General features: G+C 53.1%; 1 protein-coding gene across 14 annotated transcripts in view; it reads right to left on the minus strand.

Moving 5' to 3' along the window:
* Nucleotides 1-23,134, minus strand: part of CACNA1A (calcium voltage-gated channel subunit alpha1 A) — a 175,079-nt gene that overhangs the window by 99,282 nt on the left and 52,663 nt on the right. For all 14 annotated transcript variants that reach the window (XM_045492170.1, XM_045492179.1, XM_045492178.1 and 11 more), the window contains 3 exons: nt 19,270-19,361; nt 16,669-16,821; nt 12,854-13,047 (listed from right to left, as the gene is read on the minus strand). In XM_045492170.1, coding sequence (XP_045348126.1) covers nt 12,854-13,047; nt 16,669-16,821; nt 19,270-19,361 — 439 coding nt within the window. The remainder of the gene's footprint in view (nt 1-12,853; nt 13,048-16,668; nt 16,822-19,269; nt 19,362-23,134) is intronic.

The raw sequence follows: 23,134 nt of genomic DNA on the forward strand, positions 1-23,134 counted from the left end.
GAACTGGAGGAGGGAGGACACAGTTCAATCCACAGCACATGGTCCAACCACTTTGGAAGATGGGTTGGGAGCTGCTGCTGAAATTAGTCACGTCCCCGCACGACCACCCGGAGATTCCCCTCCTGAGTCCTGGATAGTTACCCAACAGAAACGTGAACCTGCGTAAGCCAAAGGCACACACAAGGTTGTTTACGGTGGCGATCTTCATAATAGCCCCAAACTGGAAATAATCTGAATCCCCCTCGACAACAAGAGAGAGGATAAATAAATGGCATAGCATGCAATGAATGACCGCCACTTGTCACATGAAACCTTACAGAGTGCGTGTCGAGCGAAGGAAGCGGACACAAAGGAACATCGATGTAAGATTCCGTTCTACGAAACACAAAAACAGGCCAACCAGTCAACGATGCTTGAGGCCCTGATGGGGCACCCTTTGGGGAGGAGGTATAAGCGGGGACATTCTGATCCATGGCACAACAAGGATGAATCTTGAGGCCACCACGCTGGGTGAAATAAGCCAGTCATAAAAACACAAATGCTGTAGGGTTCTACTTCTGTGCGGTCCCTAGATTCACAGAGACAGGAAGTAGGCAGGGGCTGGGGGAGGGGGTGGGGAGTCAGTGTTCGGTGGGGACTGTCACTTTGCAAGACGTAATGAGTCCTGGAGATGGGTGGTGACGACGGCTGCCCAACAATGAGGATGTACTTAATGCCGTGGAACTGGACCCTTAAAAACGGTGAAGACGGTAAATTTTGTGTTCTGTAGGATTTCACCGTGATAAAAAAAAAAAAGGAAAATAAGACAAACAAAGTCAACATTCGTTGCAGACACAGACAGGTTCTGGGGACAATTAATAGGCCAGGGCTCCTAGCTCCTGCCTTTCTTCCCAGAAACACCCAAAGTTCCGATGCTGTGCTGCTAGAAGGTTCTGGAAAAAAGAATGGAGTCAGCAGAACAGGGCTGGACAGAAGGCACACTGGCTTTGTGCTTTTCCTTTCCGGTGCTGTGGCAGCTGAGGGTTCTCATGCCTATTTCTTAGGCTAAATATAGTCCAGGGAGAGAAAGCCCTTACCAGCCAACACAAGAAAAAGTCTGGGCCATCGCAGGAAACAGGCTTGGGATGGGAACAGAGCAGCGGGTGTGTGTCGGTGGGGGGGGGGGCGGGGAGAGGCAGGATGGAATGGGGAGAAATGGCTGAGGCCCCTCGGAACCGAGGCGGCCCCTTCATCTCAGACTCTGCCCACACCCCAGCTCCCCAACAGGCTTAGGGCCCTCTGGGCCATGACATGCTGGCCAGGATAATAACAGACATCCACAGGGCCAGGCACTCGGTCTACCCGAGCTCGTTTAATCCTCCCATGGACCCCCAAAGCTGGTGCGTAATCCTTCCCATCCTCCTGGGTGAGGAAACTGAGGCACAGAGAGGTAAAGTTCCATGCCCAAGGTCTGTTCTGGGCTGCGCTGTGTCCCTCCAGAAGATGTGCTGAATTTATAACCCCGGTACCTGGGAATGTGACTTTACTTGGAAATAGGGTTTCGGCAGCTGCCATCGAGTTAAGACGAGGTCGTGATGGGGGGGGGGGGCTGGTCCAATATGACTGGCGTCCTTTTAAAGAGGAAAACATCAGGTGGAGACAGGGACGCGCAGGGGAGAGAACAGCCACATGATCACGGAGGCAGAGGGTGGAGAGAAGCCAAGGAACACCAAGGGTCAACAGCCAGAAGGAGAAGCCAGGAAGAGGCGAGGGAGCATTCTTCTCAGAGTCTCAGAGGGAGCATGGCCCTGCTGACATCTTAGTCTCGGACTTCTGGCCTCCATGTGATGGCAGCCACAGATGGAAGCACCCCCGCCCCACAAGCCCCTCTGTCACTCTAACCTCGGATAACTCTGCTCCAGCCACGTGGGCTCCTTTTGGCTCCTCAAATGCACCAGGCATAGCCCCACCCCCAGGACCTTTGCACCTGCTGCCCCACCCCCGCCTGGAAAGCTCTCCTCCTAGATTCCTACATGGCTCTTCCCTCACCTCCTCCAGGTCTTTGCTCAAAAGTCACCTTCTCCAGGAAGCCCTCTTTGATGACCCTCCATTGCTAACCCCGTTTCCGGCTCTATCTTTGCCCTTAGCGCTTCACCCTTTCTACGCTTTGTTTATTTCTCCTGATCACTGCCTACCTCCCCAGCTGGGATGTCAGTTCCACAAGGAACAAGGACAGCGCTTTTTCTGGTCCCTGCTGTGTTCCCTAGCACAATGCCAGGCATGCAAGTACTACTCGATAAGTGTTTGTTGAATGACTGAATGAGAGGCGCGTCCAAGTTCCCCGCCCAGCCCGCGTCCCCGCCCAGCCAGTTCTCAACCTGTTCTCCCTCTTCCCCTCTCCCTTGTTTGATTTTCTCCCCGGGACTGCCAGAGAACGTGTTGTGTTCTCTTTCCAGTCTGGCCCAAATGATTCCATTCCACGCTCTGGATCCAACAACTCATGGAGAAGGAGTTGGTTGGTGCAGGGACGGGCGCGGGTTTTGATCACCAAGTGGGCTTCCCGTGGGGCCTGCTCGGGAGCAAGATGGGAACTAGATTTCCCAGGCAGAAAGGCTGGAGTTGCCGTGGCCACGGTGACGGCAGAGAACGTGGGGCGGCCCAAACCTCCCCTCCTGGGTCCGACCTCCTTTGGCAGTTCGGGTAAAGGGCGGGTGTGTGCACGAGTCTGGGTCTGGGGAACGGAAGGAGGATGGAAACTTGCTCACTTGTCATCAGTGACACTGAAAAGGATGTGCTCTTACAGTCCTGTCTTTCCTCCAAAGGCTCAAGGAGTCCTGGTGCCTGGAACACTATTCCCCATCAGTGCTGTCACTGAGTATTTCCGGTGACATGGTAGGATGGCCTGTTCTGGTCCCCCTGTGGTTGGCTGACGGCCACACGATGGGTGCTGGCCGGTAAGGAGTGGATGGAAATAGCCGTGCCACTTTTGGACCAGAGCACTGAAGTGTCACTGTGGGACCCTCAGGGGTCTCTCTCCTTTTGGGACAGCAAGTGGCAATGTCCAGGCGGCTCCAGAGCTGGCTCCCAAGTGACCATGTTGCACACGGCCCCCTCTCCTCCACTGCCAACCCACACTGGACATGTAGCGTGAGCAAGAAAGGAGATTTGCTGTTATTAACGTCACGGGGACTTTGGGGGATGTTTGTTACTGCCGCCTAACGTAGTTTTCCTAGCCGATACACCCTGCTGTCTCCTCGGTTTACTCTGTCACGTCTTTCGTCTCAAATGTCACTTTCTCAACGACCCTTCCGTGGAGCTCAGGAGGCGCGTCTGGAAAAAGAATGTCTCCGGCACGTCCAATGGAGACATCGGTACGCCAAAAGGTAAAGTTCCAGATTACAGTGTGCTACGTGTTTCTGTTCCCCGAGCCTCTGCCCGGAGCCCGGTGTCCCCTCGATCTTGGTGTGGTTGATTCCTCCTCACCACTCAGCCTTCAGCTCCTACAGTGCCCCCCCTCAGAGAAGCCTTCCTGGACCTCCCGGCCCAAAGGACTCCCTCCAGCCGCCCCCTCCAGCCCTGCCAGACATCCATTCTTCTCCCAGCATGCTCTGCTCTCTGAATCACCTAGTCAATTCATACACGTGCTTGTTTGCAAATGGCCTTTGCTCCCTAACACGTCAGCTCCCCAGTGCCCAGCACGGCACCCGGCACGCAGTAGGTGCTTACCGAGCAGCACACAGTAGGTGCGTACCGAGCATCGGCAGCATGGCGAATGCACGGAACCCTGAGGTCCCTGGGGGTGGACTGTTTAAATAACACCAAGGAGGCGAGACCGCGTTTATCTCAGGTCCAAAGGATCAGGCTCTTCCCCTGGAATGCGATCCCGCACTATCGCTTTAGTAGAGGACTTCCGAGCCAACGAAAATGCCCCGTGATTTCCACAATTTCCAGACCCGGTGGATGGGGAAACTGAGGCTGAGGAAGGCAAGGTGATTTGCTGGCTCACACAGGGTGTGGAGGGCACAGCTGGGGTGAGAACCAGCCTTCGGGCTTGCAACAGAGTGAATTTTTTTTTCCCTACTTCACCCCTTCGCTGCGTTTACGTAGTGGTTTCCATCTATAATGGTTGGTCCAGGAGAGCCTTAAAGGAGATGCGGATTCATCCCAGCCTCGGCCCCGGGGCCCCGTGTGGTGCCTGGAGCTCAGCGAGCATTCAGTGACACGCATCAAACAAATTAATGACTGAGTCCCAGTAAAATTCTGAAGTGCCTTCTGTTTTATGGTTTATTTTCCTCTAATGTTCTGAGAACGGTTCATTCAGAGAAAAGTATAGAGGATGTTAAAAAAAAAAAAAAATTCAGCTCAGGAGAACACCCAGTTCCCCAGCCTCCCGGATAAAAATGATGTGGGTTTGACCGTGAAAGAGCCGAGGTCCCACAGTGGTGGTGCGGGAGGTCGAATGTCCCAGTTTACACCCATTGTAGATCAGGCAACGCCTGTTAATTATTTTTTGAGTCGTCCTTTCCCTGTTTGCTTTCAAAACTGTCCCGGTTTGGATGATAAATTATACAGCCTCTCCGCCTGTCCCCTCCTGGGACCTCACCCCCTCCCTCGTCTGCCCTTACTCTCTCAAGCAGCCATGTGAGCCGCCTTGCTCCTCCTCACAAATACCAGGCGTGCTCCTGCCCCAGGGCCTTTGCACTGGCTATCCTGGGTCTTCCTTCCTTAACATACTTCCATGGCCCCCCTCACCTCCGTCAGGGCTTATTAGGAGAACTACAACCTCTCACTCTGATGATCCACAACCCCTCTACTGCTTAATTTGTCTCCCCAAGCTCCCACCCCCCTCCCACACACGAGTCTGCAAAGAACCCATGGACTAGCCACTTGTGTTTGTAAATTCTGGCTTTGTTGGCACACAGCCATGTCCATCCCCTCATGTATTTTCTCCGTGGCTGCTTTGTTGTGACCGAGCAGTTGCGACAGACACTGTATGGCCCACGAAGCCTAGTATATTTAAGACACTTGGCCCTTGACACACACATACATACAATCTCTTCGTTATGTTGTTGATCAACTCCACCCTCCGCTAAAATGTCAACTCCCCCCAGACGGGGATTTTTGTCTTTTCCATTCACTACATATGCAAGGCGCCTGGAAGACGACCTGTACACAGGAGGCATTCAAGGAATGTTTGTTGAATGACTGCGTGATCCCGAGCCCCCTAAATTCCGATGCTTTGATATTGGCCACAGTGAGCATCTATGAATAAAAAAGGGTTAGGTCAAAGACCAGTGTCCACCACGAGCGGCCGTGTGTCAAGGGACACGCATTCACGACCAACTATGCACACTTTGCTGCTTACTTGGCTGATGTTAACCGAAAGAGAGAAATAAAGAGTGACACAGACAGACAAAGCACAGAAAAGCACAGAGAGGTGGGGAGGGAGAGGGAGACAGAGAAGACAGGCGGAGGAGGAGGAGACAGAGACAGATGTGGAATAAGAGGGACCAAGGCAGAGAGGGAGACAGAAGGGGAGAGTCAGAAAGAGGGGAGGGGGTGTAATGGTTAGTTCCCAGTGCTGGGTTCGAGTCCTGATTTCACCACCCTTGGCTATAGGACCTTGGCAGGTCATTTCACCCCTCTGGGCCTCAGTTTCCTCATCTGGAAGATGGGGTGAAAAATGTCTTGTCTCACAAGGTTGTTCCCCAGATCAGTCGAAAGTGGAAGAAGACATGTGGCACCCAGTGAACTCTGCAAATGGCAGCCGGAAATTAACTCAGGATGTCTTGTCCTACCAGGACCCCCTGGTTGTTCACGAAGGGTCCTGTTTTGTTTGTTTTAAGTTTATTTACTTTTGAGAGACAGAGACAGAGCATGAGTGGGGGAGGGGCAGAGAGAGGGGGAGACACAGAATCCGAATCGGGCTCCAGGCTCTGAGCGGTCAGCACAGAGCCCGACGCGGGGCTCGAACTCACGGACCGTGAGATCATGACCCGAGCCGAAGTCGGATGCTTAACGGACTGAGCCACCCAGGTGCCCCCATGAGACGTGCTGGAGGGCCCCAGCCTCTCCGCCTCCCGTCCCTGGTATCTACCACCTAAACGCTGCCTCGAGGGTGCTTTGGCCCAGCAGAGCCCTCCTAAGCTTCCCCAAGCCTCCACCATCACAAGCGGGAAAAGACCAATTTTTGGGCACTATATCAGGTGACAGATGTTAACTAATCGTTGTGCAACATGCGTATGTCAAATCATTATCCTGTATCTCTTAAACTTGTATCTCAATAAAGCCAAACACGGGCGCACCCGGGTGGCTCAGTTGGTTGAGCGTCCGACTTCCACTCAGGTCATGATCTCGCATTTGTGGGTTCGAGCCCCGCGTGGGGCTCTGTGCCGACAGCTCGGAGCCTGGAGCCTGCTTGGGATTCTGGGTCTCCCTCTCTCTCTCTGCCCCTCCCCTGCTCGTGCTGTCTCTCTCTGTCCTCAAAAAATAAAAAATAAGACATCAAAAAAAAAAAAACAAACCTTAAAACAATACAAAAAAAAAAAAAAATCTCTGAGGCAGGCTCTTTTGCTCCTGATTTCTATCTTTTCTGCCCCAGACTTTATTTTTTAAGTTTTAATGTTTATTTACTTTGAGAGAGAGAGAAAGCGAGAGTGAGAGAGCCTGAGTACATGAGTGGGGGAGGGGCAGAGGAAGAGGGAGCGAGAGAATCCCAAGCAGGCTTTGTGCCATCAGGCTCTGCTTAACCGACTGAGCCCCCCCCCCCCACTAGGCGCCCCTGCTCTGGATTTTAGACAGCTTTAAGAAATTACTCCGTTAAAAATTAAACTGCTCTCTCTCTCTCTCTCCCTCCTTCTCTCCCTTCCCCCATATCTATTTCCCAGACCGGATCAGGGCACCTGGTCCCATCACGTCCCTGGCTGGCAACCACAGGCCATGCTCTCAACCTCCGACTCTCATTTGTAATTCGGGGGTGGGGGGGCGGTAACCTCTCCTTCTCATGTTATTCATAAACCAAACAAGACTTTATTTGGATTTCATCGGTTTTCCCATCGATGTCCCCTTTCTGTTCCCCGCGCTGCATCTAGCCATCACATCTCCTTCGGCCCCTCTGGTCTGCGACGGTTTCTCTCAGTCTTTCCTTGTTGATCGTGACCTTGACGGTCTGGAAAAGGACAGGCCAGGTATCCTGCAGGATGCCCTCCATTCTGGGTTTGTCCGATGTTTTGCTCATGATTACGCAGGGGTTGTGAGTCTTGGGGAAGACAGCCCATGGGGTCCCTGCCCCTCACGTCAATCAAGGGCCACACGATTACATATTCCCTGGGGGTGTTGACTTAAGGTGGGGTCTCCCCACTCTAAAATGACTATATCTCCCGCTTTGCTACTCTATTCTTTGGAAGCAAGTTACTAAGTCTAGCCCACCCTCTAATTAGTGGGGAGACTAAGTTAAGCGTCCGACTCTCGATCTCAGCTCAGGTCTTGATCTCAGGGTCATGAGTTCAAGCCCCGTGTTGGGCTCCATGGTGGGGATGAAGCCTGCTTAAAAAATAATAAAGTAAAAACGACCATTTGTCATTGCTATGTCAATCAGCCCTTCGGTGCGGGCTCTCTCTGGACACATGAGCAAGAAAAGAGCACCCAATGTACCAGGGGCACCCTGGGAAAATGTTCATGTCCCTCTTCCTCCCTGTTTCCTGGTATGATCTTTTTTTCCTCCCTCCTAAATAGATAACAAGACAAGTTTAAATAATTTTTTTTTTCCCGATTGTAAAGGAAATTGTGATCTCTGCAGAAAAATGTGGCGATACAGAGAAGTATCGGGCAAATGCCGATTCCTGAATCCTAGAGGCCACCTTGGTAGTGTTTTCCAGTCTCTTCTTCCTAACTTCTATTTTCTTTTCTTTTTTTTTTTTTTTTTTTTTAATTTTTTTTTTTTCAACGTTTATTTATTTTTGGAACAGAGAGAGACAGAGCATGAACGGGGGAGGGGCAGAGAGAGAGGGAGACACAGAATCGGAAACAGGCTCCAGGCTCTGAGCCATCAGCCCAGAGCCTGACGCGGGGCTCGAACTCACAGACCGCGAGATCGTGACCTGGCTGAAGTCGGACGCTTAACCGACTGCGCCACCCAGGCGCCCCCTAACTTCTATTTTCAAATGCACACGCTTGAGCTCAGAGCACCCTGGTCTCAGACTTCCCGTCTTCAGAATTGTGAGAAAATAAACTTCCGTTGTTTAAGCCACCTGCTCTGTGCTGTTCTGTAACGGTAGCCTGAGCTAAGACATAAGGTTTACCTCACCTTGATTCTTTTTTTAAACAACGTTTTATTTATTTCTGAGAGAGAGCACGTGCGAGTAGGGGAGGGGCAGCGAGAGCGGGAGACAGAGAGTCCTAAACAGGCTTCACGCTGTCAGCGCAGAGCCCGGCTCGGGGCTCAAACTCGCAAACTGTGAGATCACGACCTGAGCCGAAATCAGGTCAGCTGCTTAACCGGCTGAGCCACCCAGGCGCACCGCCTGCGTGCTTTCCAGAAAATCGACTTCCCCGGGGCGCCTGGGTGGCTCAGTGGGTTAAGCGGCCGACTTCGGCTCAGGTCGTGATCTCGCGGTCCGTGAGTTCGAGCCCCGCGTCGGGCTCTGGGCTGACAGCTCGGAGCCTGGAGCCTGCTTCGGATTCTGTGTCTCCCTCTCTCTCTGCCCCTTTCCCCGTTCGCGCTCTGTCTCTCTCTGCCTTTCAAAAATGAATAAATGTTAAAAAAAAAAAATCTTTTTTAAAGAAAATCAATTCCCCCCTACTCATCATCAGACAGTGAGCATTTCCCTGCATCCTTAAATATTCTCCCAACAGATGCTTTTTAATGACGGCGTAATATTCCCTCATACAAAGGGACCACACGGCACTTAACCACTTGCTTCCAGCTCTGTTCTATTTTTATAAGTAGCGCTGAGATGCACATCCCGATATAAACCTTTGTCAGCACTGCTGATTAGTGGAGGTTAGGCTTTTTCTGAAAGGCGCTTTAACCAGGAAGCCACACGGCAAAGAAAAGAAACCAGTCGTCGTTGGGGAAACCTGGAGGAGGGCCGAACGCGCCGTGTAGGTCAGCGGCTGCTGTTCCCTCCGCCGCGAATGCTCTCCCACAAACAGCTGCCTGGTGCTCTGCTGCTTTGCGGACGTGTCCCTTCCTCTGAGGAGCCCTCCCTGACTGCCTGACCTAGACCAGCCCCGCCTTCCTCTTGTACCGCTTCCGTCCTCATCGGGCAGGTCGCCATGGCCCGCCTTCTGCCTTCGTTTGCTGTCCACCTCCCACTTTAGGACCAGCTCCTTATCTGTCCTGTTTGCTTGTGTCTGTCTCCCTTATGAGAGTGGGGAGATTTTTGTCTTCTTATGCTGGGTCCCCAGTCGCCTGCCCATTTCCCAGCGCACAGGAGGTGCTCAACAGTTACTGAACACACGGCTGGATTTCAAGGACACTGAGAAAAGAAACGAGCTACTGGGATTGCCCACCCAGACAGGCGACGTCCCCTCGGCATCTGCGCCCATCGATCCTAAGACGCTTGGAGCATGTGCGTCTGGACCCTCTCCCCACGGGGCCTCAGCTCTAGTACAACAACAGAGGACAAAGATTCCAGACACTGTGGCTGCCTGTGGCTGGATGGACTGAGGGGGGTGTCCTAGGGCTGGGCAGGGCTGGCCGAAGGCGGCACGTAAAAGGAGAGCCCAGATGAACCTGGAAAAATCAACCGCTCTGTCCTCACCAGCAGAAACTCAACGACAGCCACTTTAGTCCCTGCCTCTGGCGACGAGGGGCTCTGGTGGCTGTATGGAATGCCAAGGGCCGTTGGCAGCTACTAGAAGCTGGAAGAGGCCAAGAAGGATCATCCCCTACAGCCTTCAGAGGGAGCCTGGCCCTGCCTAGGCCTCGATGCGGGATTTCTGGCACCCAGACCGCAAGACAATGAACGTCTGTTGTTTCAGCCACCGCTTTGTGGTACCAGATCACTGCTGGGGTTTCTACGACAGCGGGATGTAAGTGCATGGAAAGTTCTAGAAGGCTACTCTGAGTTAGTGGCAGCTACCAGTGGGGTGAGGGTGGGGAATAAAGTGGGACCCCACAGCTCACTCCTCTCCCTCAGGTGCTACTGGAGTTTTTTACGGGGTAAAATTCTGAAAATGTTTCTGAAAGGAGTGTCCACCGGGGGGGAGGGTTCGGCCTACGCAGACCAGGCACGGTTGTAAGCACTTCACAGGCGCCCACCTCACCCAATCCTCCTTCCCTGTGAGGCAGGACTATGCTTCTGTTCATACTGCACACGTGGCAGTGAGGCACAGGGAGGCCAAGTGACTTGCCCAAGGTTGCACAGCAAGGAAAGGGGGGGAGCCAGGATGGGAACCCAGGCAGTCTGGTGCCTCTGACTCTGCTCTCACCGCTTCCCCAAGGCGGCTCAGCTCTAAGCTTCCAGGACAAACATCCCTTCCAACGATGGTGCTTGGGACTAGAGAATCTTCTGGAAATCTGTGGTCGCGCTCACACTTCTCCTCCCACCACTAAGCACATCCCCAGTGTCTTCCCTGAAACTCTGGACGTCTTCTCCGGACGCCTGACCCCACGACACAAACCCTTGCCCGTGTTCACAAGTTTCTTAGCTTCTGCTCCCCAGTCCCTTTCTCTGCCCGGCTTCCCTTAACCTTCCTGGCTCCCAGCTGTTTTGCTTCCAGGAGGGTTCATTTCCCCTGAAGCCCCCCTTCTCTCACCATGCTTGCAAAGCAAAGACCTAGAGCCCCATTAAAGCCCCCCCCCCACAAGCTTTTGCAAATTGGGTGTAACCTTTTGTCCAGGGTGTCTGCCCGTGAGGCCCAAGAGAGAGACTTACGGAGGCTGTGCTCAGGCAAGGTCTTCATACAAATTAGAACACCATGTGTCTTTCCTACATCCTTTACTTTTGTCGAAGACTAGAATCGTGGTAGACATTTGTGTCGCCTACGATACAAATTACACTCCTGTGATGCGGTGGCATGTGCAGTGTGTGACACGCACAACTGTCCACGGCACTTGTGCAATCCTGTCCCGGGCGGCACTCTCCACCCCACCCTAAAAGGAGCCACTGATCAGAAGGATGGGTTCCTGTAAATCTCCCTCCACCCGCCAAAGGGAAACTTCCTAAGAAACATGAACCGGGACCAAGAGGAGAGTTCGGGAACCCTGTACGCAGGAGGAAGCCTTCTGGTACTGTTTCCCCAGCAGGCCAAGCCAGGACTCTTATGGGCAGAACCTTAACTGGCAATTTCAGCACTTAGGGCAGGTGGAGAGGACGCTTCTGTGAGTCAACAGAGGGATGTGTGCGGAGCAGCCCCAGGATGCTCCTTGGGGTGGCTACACCCGTGGCATCCTCGTGTTTGATCCTGAATCCCTGACTCCACACATCTCCAGCTGCTGACAGGCGACTGGCCGGCCTGGGGCGGGGGGGGGGGGGGCCTCTCACCTGCACAGGAGGGTGAGAGGAAGGTGTGCTCTGTTTAGGGCGGAGGGGCCTCTAAAACCTGCACCTCCAAATATCAAAATTACAAGTGCACTGTAGCCGTTGACCCAGTGATCCCACTTCCGGGAATGGACACCACCAACCCCAGCTGTATCTGCACAAGGGTGAAAAGACATGCATGTTGCAGAGCTCAGGGCAGCACGGAGCTCAATGTCAGAGGGCGGGGAAACCATTGAAACATTTCTCTCTGGGGAACCGATTAAATAAACCATGGCCCGCCCAACAAAGGAGTACTATGCAGCTGTAGAAAAGAATGAGGACATGTCCTGCCACGGAAAGATGTTACGGGGGGCGAAAAAAACCACAGAACACGACAGCGCGTATAGAACGCTACACTTTGGAGTAAGAAAGAGGGAGGAGAATACGGATCCGATGACACTTACATCTGCATAAATAACACTGAAAGCATATACCGGGGAAGTAAAGGGGTTGCACATCGTGGGGGGGGATAGGCAACAGGACGGAAGTGGGGCAGACAGGAGCATACATCTCCTTGGATGTGTCTCTAACATTTTCAAGATTTTTGGACAAGAGTACTGACGGAGGCCCATATACTCTTGTAAATATTTAAAAGCTCCTAAATAAAATATGCTCTATGCCTCTCCTTTGTAAACATACTTTCATAAGCACCAGGAAGGTCAATTTAGAACCTAGATGTCTGCACTGGATCACGACGTGAGCAAAGCCAGCCTTGCTCCCTGGCCACGCACGGCTCTGTCTGGCCCAGGGGAAGGGGGCTTCATGCATAGATGCATGGGCACTTCTGCTTGCATTAGTCTAAGCTCCAGCCACATTTGTGCCCACAGATGCTTCCAGAACATGTGGCGCCGTTGGACAACAGACCCACGGGAGAATCTCATTGCAAGTCCATGGAATCAGAAAATTCCAGAATCCCAGATGATCCAAGAGTGGGGTCCAGAAAGTGGGGTAAGTGGTGACAGTTCCTGGTAGACATGTCCCCTGAGCCCCGGGGATGCCTCACCCTACAGGGAGGGGCATGGCTGGCAGAGGGCCAGCAAAGGTCCCAGCACAGAGCCCCTTTGTATAGATCCAAGGGTATTACTTTTTTATCCATGTTGGTTTTTGAATCACACAAGCTTTACATATTAAAAAAAAAAAATCTAAAATTATATTTAAACATTTGCACAGTGAAAACTTATTCAGCATCGGTCTGCCTTCCGGATTTCCATGTCCTGAGGGGCCTCCTCTACTTAAAAGTTCTGGGCACCTGCACCTCCCCTCCCTCTCTGGTTCAGAGTCCCTCCAATGCAGCCTCAGGAATGGGCTGGTCGAGGAGGGCCACCTGCTCCCAAATTTGCATCACTTACGTTGTAGAGGAGGTCAGTCCACCCTTCCATGGTGATGCACTGGAAAACAGTCAGCACTGCAAATAGGATGTTGTCGAACTGAGTGATCCCATTGTTGGGCCCTTCCCAGTAGGGCTGACATTTGGTCCCATTGGGGCAGGTGCGGGCGGGTTCCTCTGTCCCACACGGAGCCGGAGACTCACCCTGAATGTCATCTATGAAAGAGAAGAGGAGAAAAATCAGGGGAAGGGGCTGGGAAAATCAACTCTGAGAAATAGGGGCTGTAAAGGTTCAATGCTGTTGCAAAAATAAAGACTATTGGAATGAATTTATCAATGTTTGTTTTTTAAGTTTGGCTTTGCTGATCTAGTCATTGGTGTCTGTTTTAGGAATTTCTTCTCTAAGCTTTATTACTTTTCCTGTGCATTTCCCAAACTTTTGCAATGCATTCCCTTTCTTTAAGGCTACAAATTGCCCTCTGAGTGCAGCTTTAGCTGCATCCCACAAAATCTGTCATGCATTATTGTCATTATTGTGCAAGTAAAATATTCTTTGACCCATAGATAGCCAAGATACTTTTTTTTTAAGTCAGACATATAAAAATAGAATAGTGTAATGAATCCCCATGTACCTATCATCAACTTTAACACTTATCAACTCAGGGTTAATCTTGCTTCATCCGTATCCGCTCCCCACACTTTGCCTTGCCACTAGAATATTTTTTTTAAAGCAAATCTCAGATACCCTATCATGTCATCCACAAACAAGAAGCAGGTCTCTTGATTTCCAAACACTTTCTGAGTTATCCTTTTGTTGCCAATTTCCAGTTTAATTACACTGTGGTCAGAGGATATGTTCTGTATAATTCAGTCCTTCAAAATCTGTTGAGATGTGCTCTATGTTCTCGAATACAGCCAGTTTTGGTGAATATGCTGTGTGCTTTGTGCTGTGGTTGGGTGCTGGGTCCTCCAGACTTCCATTAGGACAAATATGTCAGTCGTGTTATGCTATTATTCTGTAGCCTGATTTTTTTCCATTTCCTTTTCTCTTCTCTCCTCTCTTTTCTCTTCCTCCTTCTTCTTTCTTTCTTTTTTTTTTTCTTGAGATGTACTAGGCACAGGGAGCTGTTCTGGGGGCGAGGGAGGCCAGCACACATGGTACTTACTTACCCTTAGGCACAGGCGCTAAGTTTTCTCCCCAAACGGCAAGAGGCAGATTGTAAAAATGCCACAAGGAAAGAGGCACTTGCCAACAGATGCTGCTTTCGCAGACAACCAACGACAGCTTCGTGGCGAGGTTGGGCAGGGCGCCCGAGGTGGGGTCTGAATTCCAAGGGATTGAGGGCGAGACCCCAGGAGCACACAGGAGCACAGAATGACCTGGGTGTGTCCCCACTGGACCAGAGCAGCAGGTACGAGGGGGTCCTGTTCAGTAAGTCGCACTTTTGAAGGATTTCAGAGAGCGACATTGTCCGCCAGGAAAGCAGCCCAGTGTGCAAACTCAAGCTCTCCACCAAACGAAAACGTATCTCAATGCATGTGCTACGGGCACGAATGCCAACCTCCACTCAGCACGCAGCAGAGAGAAATAAACGATGGAATGTGTGACTTTTATTGGCCTTTGAAACTCCAGTTGAAGGTCATGCAAAGAGACACCTGCCACTCTGGGAAGTGACACTCAGTGCTTGAGAAGCACTGACCACACTGGCCGCTCGTTTCACTGGCTGGACATGCCTCCCTCATTCACGCTGCACTTGGGACAGGGGCTGCGATTTAATAAATACAGGTTGGAAGGCAAAATCTTCTGAACAAAAGGCTAAGAGCAGGGAGAGGGGAAATGCACGGGTTCCTATAGCAGACGAGAACCGCTGTTGGTTGGGAAGGCCGCCTCTGTCCAGAACCTTCTCTGTCTCCACCCTGCGACCACATCGGGCTCGGTTCCCACCCCCCGTGCGGCCCCCTGCGTCAGCCAGTGAACGCCGGTCCCGCCTTCCCTTCAATGGCTCCGGAAGGTTCGTTCATATTTGCCGGGGGGAGGGGGAGATAAGAGCACGCATCGGGCTTCACTGCTACGAGCTGGTGGCAGACGAGGAGACTTGTCTGGAAGCTGTTGGAAATCAGAAAGCCCTCCACTTTACCTTTGCATTTCCCTGAATGCTGAGCACAGTTCTGGGTGTGCAGGAACCGGGTTCCCGATGACAAAAGGGTGCAGCTGGAAACCTGACTCTCTTTAGCAAGTTTGCATCGTGGTGCTCTTGACTTCGTTCCCACCCCCCCACCCGGCCTTCCGTCCCCCCTCCCCCTGCCCCCCATCACGAAACACTCTGAGGGCTGCTTCTAGAAAAGCAACCGTCCGGAGAGTCTGAGGAATTTGGTTATAAATATATTTTAAAATTAACCTGCTGCCTGGGTGTCTGTCTATATCGGTCTCTTACTCACACGCCTTATATTTTTAATCGCGAGCTTTTCAGTTATCCTCCTAAATCGGGGCTTCCTACCCACCCCGCAGCTGCCCCACCCACATCTGCCCCCTCACAACCCCACCTAGGCCCAAGCCAGTTGTGTCTGCTTGGCTGGAGAGAAAAAGGAAGGAAGGAAGGAAGGAAGGAAGGAAGGAAGGAAGGAAGGAAAAGAAAGAAAGAAAGAAAGAAAGAAAGAAAGAAAGAAAGAAAGAAAGAAAGAAAAAGAAAAAACAAACCAATAAAACCTCAACACTTAGGATCCAGGAGTCCTGATTTCTCTGCTCTCGGCTGACTTTTCCGAGGGGCCCTGCCCTGTATCTCTCCCTCCTGCATTTCCGCCCGGGGTGACGAGGCCAGGCGCAGAAATAGCTCTGCCTCAATTAACACCTTCTTCATCGGGGAAAGAAATAATTAGGACATCCCATATTGAGCAAACTTCACAAGCCCAGGAGAGAAGGAGTCAGGAGAAGCAAGAGAAAAAGGAGGAAGAAGAAAGCACATCTTGAATACACGTTTTCCGTCCCCTGTGGGGCGGCGTGGGGCCAGGGCTCTGCCTCTTGGGGGTCACCAGAAGGAGATGGCCCGTGGGAAGCCACTCCCGGCCAGATCCCTCTGCCCACCCAGCAAGACAGGCCTGAAGCCTCTTTCTTTTCTCATAGGGACTCCCCCTCGGCGTCACCGTCCTCTCTGTCCACCCCATGAATTCGTGGTCCCCTCGCCCCGTGACCAGCCCTGCCGATGGGCCCGTCTGCACCAAGATGGCCAGTGGCGCCCAAACTGACATACGGGCTTCTCTCCTTTTTTTTAATAAATTGGTTTTTTTTTTTTTTTCAACGTTTATTTATTTTTGGGACAGAGAGAGACAGAGCATGAACGGGGGAGGGGCAGAGAGAGAGGGAGACACAGAATCGGAAACAGGCTCCAGGCTCTGAGCCATCAGCCCAGAGCCCGAGGCGGGGCTCGAACTCACGGACCGCGAGATCGCGACCTGAGCCGAAGTCGGCCGCTTAACCGACTGCGCCACCCAGGCGCCCCAACCGGGCTTCTCTCCTTATCCGATTCCGTTTGGTACTTGGGCTTCAGGGATCAAAAGGGTTTGGAGAGCAGGAAACATCACTGAGAATGTATCTGGGAGCTACTGGGTCCCCGTGTGTGTAGACAGTGGGGGAACGCCATCCGGGGACCCCAACGCAAGGCCCTAGAACTACCGAGACCTCGAGGGCTAGGTCACCCCCCCCTTGCTCTGCCTGTAGCACTTCGGAAGCAAGCTCTCCCAGCTGCCCAGAGAGAGAAGCAAAACCCTGCATCTCCCTTCCGGGAGCTCGTCCCCAAGGGAGGAAGCTTGGGAAAGTAACATCATGCTGCTTGGACCTACCTGTCCCCTCTTCAAAGCAGGTGGTATGAAATTTTCCCATATAAAATTCTAACCCTATGATTGCGAAAATAAGAATTGCAAAAAACAGGAGGAGGCCAATCTGCAGCAGGGGGATCATTGCCTTCATGATTGACTTCAGGACGACTTGTAAACCTGGGGAGACACAGAGAGAGCCCCACAGCTCCGTGAGCCAGCGCCCCAAACCCCAGGCACCCCGAGCACACGCGAAGCTGAGGGCGGGGTAACAAGGCTGTTCCTTATACAATGGGAACAATCCCTCCCGGTGTGTGAGGGCACTTTTTGCTTTAAAGTATTTTTGAAGTATTTGACATCTGCTGTGTCATCTGATGACCTTTTAGGCAAGACAGGCGTGGAAACTGGTTGCTTTCGGAGCCGTCCTCCTAAGTGCAGGGCGGCCTTCGCCCAGAGACGGGAGCCTTTTCTTAATTCTTCCCACCGAGAGGGGGCGTCTTTTCCTAATTCATGCAAAGGCTCCAGTTAGGTTAGCCCCGCCTCTACTCGGGAAAGCAATCAATGTCCTAGTTCCGGTCCCGGGGAAACCAGACACGATTTCACCGGCTTGTACCCCCAGCCCTTGATGTGGGCGCACACGTAGCCCCATTTCGCAGAGGTGGGAAGCGAGACCGAGAGAGGTGATTTCATCCCAGGGCATTAGCAATAACAGAGCCAGGGTTTAAGCCCAGGCCTGAGGGACGTCAGATCCTAGGTTTGCGGCCACCGTGCGGTCAGGGAAGTCTACGGTGAAAACGAGGGTCCGAACAAAAAGCCTGAGGCCTTGCTTCTTGATTAGCAGAACTCCGCGTGGCTCATGATTAGCACCTCCTGGTGGGGGGAAACCACGGGGGTCCGAAATGGAAGAGCGATGTCCTTCCACCCGCCTGGCAGGGTGGGTAAGGCTCCGAACACTGGGTGGCGTTAGTCCCCGGGCCAGATACCCTGCACCCACCTGCCAGCCGCTAGGGGCTCCCAGCTGCCCCTCCTCTTTGTACAACTCGGTTATCAACAGCGGCCTCACCCAGGCGGCTGCTGCCTCCCCGCCTCCCACCCCCAGCAAGTGACCAGAGAGGTACAGAAGGCCAGCAAGCAGTCTCTTTGCCTCACGTTGGCGGATACCTAGGGGGCTACTCACAGTCTAGAGCTCTCCACGAGATCAGGCTGAGACTGCATCCTTGCTGGGCATCTTTCCCGTTCCATCCCGCTGTCCTCATTCTCTCTCTCCTGACAGCCCCCTCCAGATAAGGCAGGGCCCATCTGAGCACCTCGCTAAGCCTGCATCGAGGGGCCCCGACCTCGTCAACTACGCCAGCCATGTGACCTTCACCAAGGCAGGTCACCGTCCTGAACCTTGGTCTCTCCATCTGTAAACGGGGACTGGGAGAGCACCGCCCTCTCAGGATTGAAGGAGGGAGCTCCTAGCTGCCAAAGCACCATCGTAGGTGGTGATTAATAGAAACCCTTATTAGCGTTAGCTTGGGGATGATCCCTGACTCAACGCAATGCAGGCAGCTCCTGGAATCCTGCAGATGCTTCAGTAGACGTGCCTTCTTTCCACGAAAAGGCCCTGCTGGTGGTCATCGGGGAGACCTTACCCTTGAAATCTGGGTGGCAATGAACCCGACGGAAAGAGCCAAGGAGGTGGGAGAGGGTGCTAACGAGAGAAGCTACCTCACAGGCTTGTGGTGAGGACAAACGAATTTGAAAAATGGCAACTACTTAGAGCAGCGCCTGGCACACAACAAATTATGAGCGGTAGGACGAACTGAGGCAGTGGGACAGAAAAAAGGTCGGCCCTGGTTTTTTTTTTTTTTTTTTTTTTTTGCAGCTGAACCTCCTTCTGACCCTGAATACTGCAGCCGTCCCCAAAGGGGGGGTGGGGGGGAATGGAAGCACCCTGAGAGAAGGAGAAAGCACCGGATGCCTATGGACTTTGGAGCTCATCACCGTCAAGCTGTCAGAGCTCAGGTGCATAACTTAACCTGAGCCTCAGCCTTGTCACCTGTCAAATGGGTTCACTGGGTGACTGTGAAGACAAAGTAAGACATCCGATGCATGGAAAGTTCTGTCCCTAGCGTCCAGTAGGCAGCGGGCGCTCGATACGTGGTGACTGCCACTGCCACCAGCATTACTGGCCAGGCTTGGGGCCACACTTGCTAAGCCCCAGTCCCGCCATTCTCAGCCACGTGACACTGCTCCAACAGTTCGGCCGCTCTGAGCCTCAGTTTCCCCACCTGTCAAACGGAGATCTTGCCGAGGCCCAACTGCGGAGAGCTGTGAGTACTGACTGAGCTAACATCAACACGACTCCGGACAGATAGCAGGTGCTCAATACGTGAATGGGTGCTGTGGCTCTAGGTGAGGCCCCTGGCTTGCTTTCAGAAGCTCACCCAGACCGGCTGCCAGGTTCCTGGGGGCGGGCGGGCGGGGGGGAGGTCCCTTGGGGAGCTTCCCCCAAGAGAAGGTTGCCCTGACACAGGCTGGGAGGCACTCGGGGGCCCCTTCTGAGATGCTCTGCGGAGGGGAAACTGAGGACTCCCGGGACCCCCTGAGCAGACCCCTTGCCAGGGTTGGAAACTCACGCACTTGGGATTCCAGACACCAGCTTGAGCGGTCTCAGCACTCGGACTGCCCTCAGGGTCCGTAGGTCAAACTCCGTCCCAACGGTCGCCAATATGCTGGAAGAAAGAAGCCAGAGCGGAAAACAGAGGGTGGGTTTCAGGGTCAGACAGGAGTGGGATTTGATGTTAGTTGTTGGCTCGGTGACCACAGGTGCGGGACTTGACGTTGCTGGGCCTCGGGGTCAGGACCTGGAAAGCAGCGTTAACAGTACCTGCCTTATAGGATAAAAGGTGATTTGCAAAGACCCCGAGTCGGTGTATGGTTGATGGTGATCAGTAAATGCTGGACGGAGAGGGGCAAAAGTTTCCCATCATTCGTGGTCGGGGCGATGCTCAATATATTGCACAACTCGCCATCAGAACGAATCACGGGGAGGCCCGGAGGTCTGGGGGAGGGGCCCGGGAGAATGGCAGACCCTTGGGGGCTTGGCGCTCTTTATCAGATGGCAGGAAAAGTGGTTCAGTCTGAGCAGCCCAGCCTGCATGGGTTCAAATCCCGGCTCTGCCATTTCCCAGCTGGGAGACCTTGGACAGGCCAGGACTCCTCTCCGTGTCTCAGTTTCCCCTTTTTGTACAACGGGGGTAACCCCAGTACGGACGACACCTCAAAGGGGTGTGGGGACTAACGAGACGTTGAATTGATACGTGTGACGCGGTCAGCACTACTCAGAAATAAATGAGAAGGGAAAAAAACCCAACCAAACAAACATAGAAAACCAAAGCAAACAACGCGTGTGGCTCTGCCGGTGTGGACTAGCTTGGTCAGCTGAAGAAGCGTGAGGCCGCCGGTGAGGAGGCCAAGCCAGCCAGGGTGACAGCGGGAGGCGGTGACAGCCGATCACACAGGGCCCTGTGGGCCGTGGCGAGGACCTGGTTCCTTCTCCAAGTGACGCGGGAGCCACAGAGGGTTCCGAACACTGGAGAGATGGGATGTGGCCTGTATGACAATGAAGCCCCCTGCGGGGCAAGGCCAGAAGTTGGGACATGGGGACGAGGCCACCGCACTTCCGGGTCAGACCCGGCGGGTCTGGGCGGGGCTGCGCGCGGGACCCAATGGGAGCCCGGCGAGGAGCTCAGCCCCGCCCTCAGATGAACCTGCGAGAGGGTGAGGTTCAAACACAGGTCCCTGCAGCCCCGGGCTGCAGGAAAATGGGGAAGCAGCACCGCACACACAACCTGCGATCTGGACCGAAACCCTAGCCCTGCCTTTTCTCATCGTGTGGCTTCTGTCCTAACCTGTCCACGCCTCAGAAATGCAGATCATCGGACCTCCCTCCAGCCCCGTGCCATCTTAATTGGCAACTAAAATGCACTCTCTTCCACCCTCTCCCCCACCCTGCCCTGGAAGGATGAGAAGGAATGAGGAGGGGAGGCGGGGAGGGCGGAGGAGAAGGCTTCTGTGGCCAAGAAAGCCCTATGGAGGCCGAAGTTTCATTCAGGATGTTGCTGGGGAGAAATGGGTGGGCTGGCGCCGGAGGCTCTGAACTGGAGGCGAGGAGGTGGGCCTTATCGTATGGACAGTGGGAGTCATATAAGGTTTCGGAGCAGGGGAGGGATGTGATTAGGGTTGGCGTGGTAGAGACAGGGCTGACAGCTGACAGGACAGATGGGCAGTGATGGAGGCAGAGCGAGGAGGGAGCGGTGAGAGCAGGCCGGCGTAATGAGGGCTGGAACTAGGACAAAGGCAGTGGGAGTACAAAGGAGGCCCCAATTTAAATATAGCTGCCATTGATTGCTGGGCATCAGGGAGCTTGCCTGGGCTCATCAAATTCTGCATTCCAGCAGTTGGTAGGATGAGCCCCATTTTCCAGAGGAAACGAGAGCCCAGAGAAGTTGCTAATGCATGGAGGTCCATACCATGGAGCAGGACGTCAAAGCCAGGACCCCAGCACGCCAGCACCCCGGTTCTTCATCTCCTGCGGCTTGTTGGATGGGGTGGGGGCCACGGTGGGAAAGACAGAAGGGAAGAATGGCTTCCTGGCTCTGAATGAACCACTAGGCAACGGTCATTCACTTATTCAACAAAGGTTTATTGAGCGCCTACTATAGGGGCCCAAGGACGCCGCCACGAACAAAGAAACACTGGGAAAACATAGGGTACGTCAGAAGGTGGGAAGTGCTACGGAGAACAACATGGCAGCCGCCAGGGCTTCCTGTGGAAGGATTAAGCGTGGTGCGACGGAAACAAGAGGAATCCAAGATGACTGTAGGGCTTGGCCTGAAATACCCGAAGGATGGGGTGGCGGGAAACTGAGACTGGAAAATGGTGGGTTAGGAGGAAGATCAAGACCGGGCTGTGGACATGTTGAGTTTGAGATGCCAGTTGCTATGACTCCCTCGTTAAAACCTTCCATTGGCTTCCATCAGGCTTAGCATAAAATCCAAACTCTACCGGGATCACAAGACCTAGCATCGCTTGACGCCCACGGACTGACCTATCCCCCCCCACTCTGGCCACCCCGACCTTCTGTTCCTCCCACAGGAAAAGCTCCTTCCCACCCCAAGAATGTTACAGTGGCCATTTCTTCTACTGCAAATGCCCGTCCCCTTAACTCTCTCCCTCTTTGCCTGGCGCCCTCTTCAGGTCCTTCAAAGGTCACATTTCGCCTTCTCAGAGAGGATTGCCCTGGCCCCTCTAGCTAGAGAGATTCTTTGCTCTCCAGGATTATATCATTTATTAAGCTGTATTTATTATCCCCCACCCCCTTCTAGAATGTGAGCACCACAGAGACAAAGGTTGTGTGTGTGTGTGTGTGTGTGTGTGTGTGTGTGTGTGGGCACGTGTGTGTGTAGCACCTTTTACGGCCTAGCAGGTACTCAATAAATGTCTGCTGAGTGAGAAAAGAGTGGTGGGAAACAGGGTTATGGTAGACCAGATGTCCTAGAGTAGTACAGAGGTAAAGTGAAAGAAGCCAAGGGCCCCCAATGGAATGCTGGGAAAGAGCAACATTTTAAGAGACAAGTGGTTGAGGAAGGAGACTGGTGCAAAAGAGGAAGTCACGGAGGTGGGTGGAGACCCGGCAGGGAGGTTCATCCTACGGGGTCAAGTTCAAAAGTGTTTTGAGAAAGGCAAGGTCATCGGTCTTCAGGGCAGCCCAGGGATGAGTTGGGTGCAAGGGATGAGGAGCATCGGGTCACTGGGGGGTCTTGCCGGCGGAGGGCGGGGGGGCTTGTAAGTGCTCTATAGCCCCATGGGGACAGTGGCATTTCCATCACCGGAGAACGTTCCACTGGACGGTGCTAGTCTTGCTTCGCCCCACTAGGGAGGGGATTTTCATCTGTTTTGTTCACAGCTGTATCCCTAGTACCTAAAACTATGCCTGGCATACAGCAGGTGCTCCATAAATGCTTCTTGCATGCACAAACAATGAGGAAGTGAAAAGTAGGAGAGCCTGATGATAACAGAGTATATTCTGGAAGGGACAGAAGGCTGGGCAGAAGACAGGACTTGTCTTAAACTAGGAAAAGGATTGTGGAAGATACGATAGCCGTTTATCCAACAGCCAATCCTACGCCCTCCCTTGCCAGTGGAGTGCGTCTTCCATCAGAGTCAGAAAATACCCAACAGAAAGTCTTTTTTCCCAGAATTCCTTTCCATGGGAGCCCTGGTCGAATGAGCCAGTCATGTATCTAACAGGACCTGAGGCGGCTGCTGGGGGCTGTTGGAGGCTTCTGGGGGGGCAAGTTTTCTTCTCCTGAGAAAAGTGGCATGGCAGGAGACAACCCCTCCTTTTCTTTGGCTGGATGCTTTTGTGTAGACATCTTGGAACAAGGTGGCCATCTTGGGACCATGAGTGGTAAAGGTTACCAGGAAAGTCCTTCCACAGAAG

The sequence above is a fragment of the Leopardus geoffroyi genome, chromosome A2, assembly GCF_018350155.1.
Source record: "Leopardus geoffroyi isolate Oge1 chromosome A2, O.geoffroyi_Oge1_pat1.0, whole genome shotgun sequence".
Classification (NCBI taxonomy): domain Eukaryota; kingdom Metazoa; phylum Chordata; class Mammalia; order Carnivora; family Felidae; genus Leopardus; species Leopardus geoffroyi.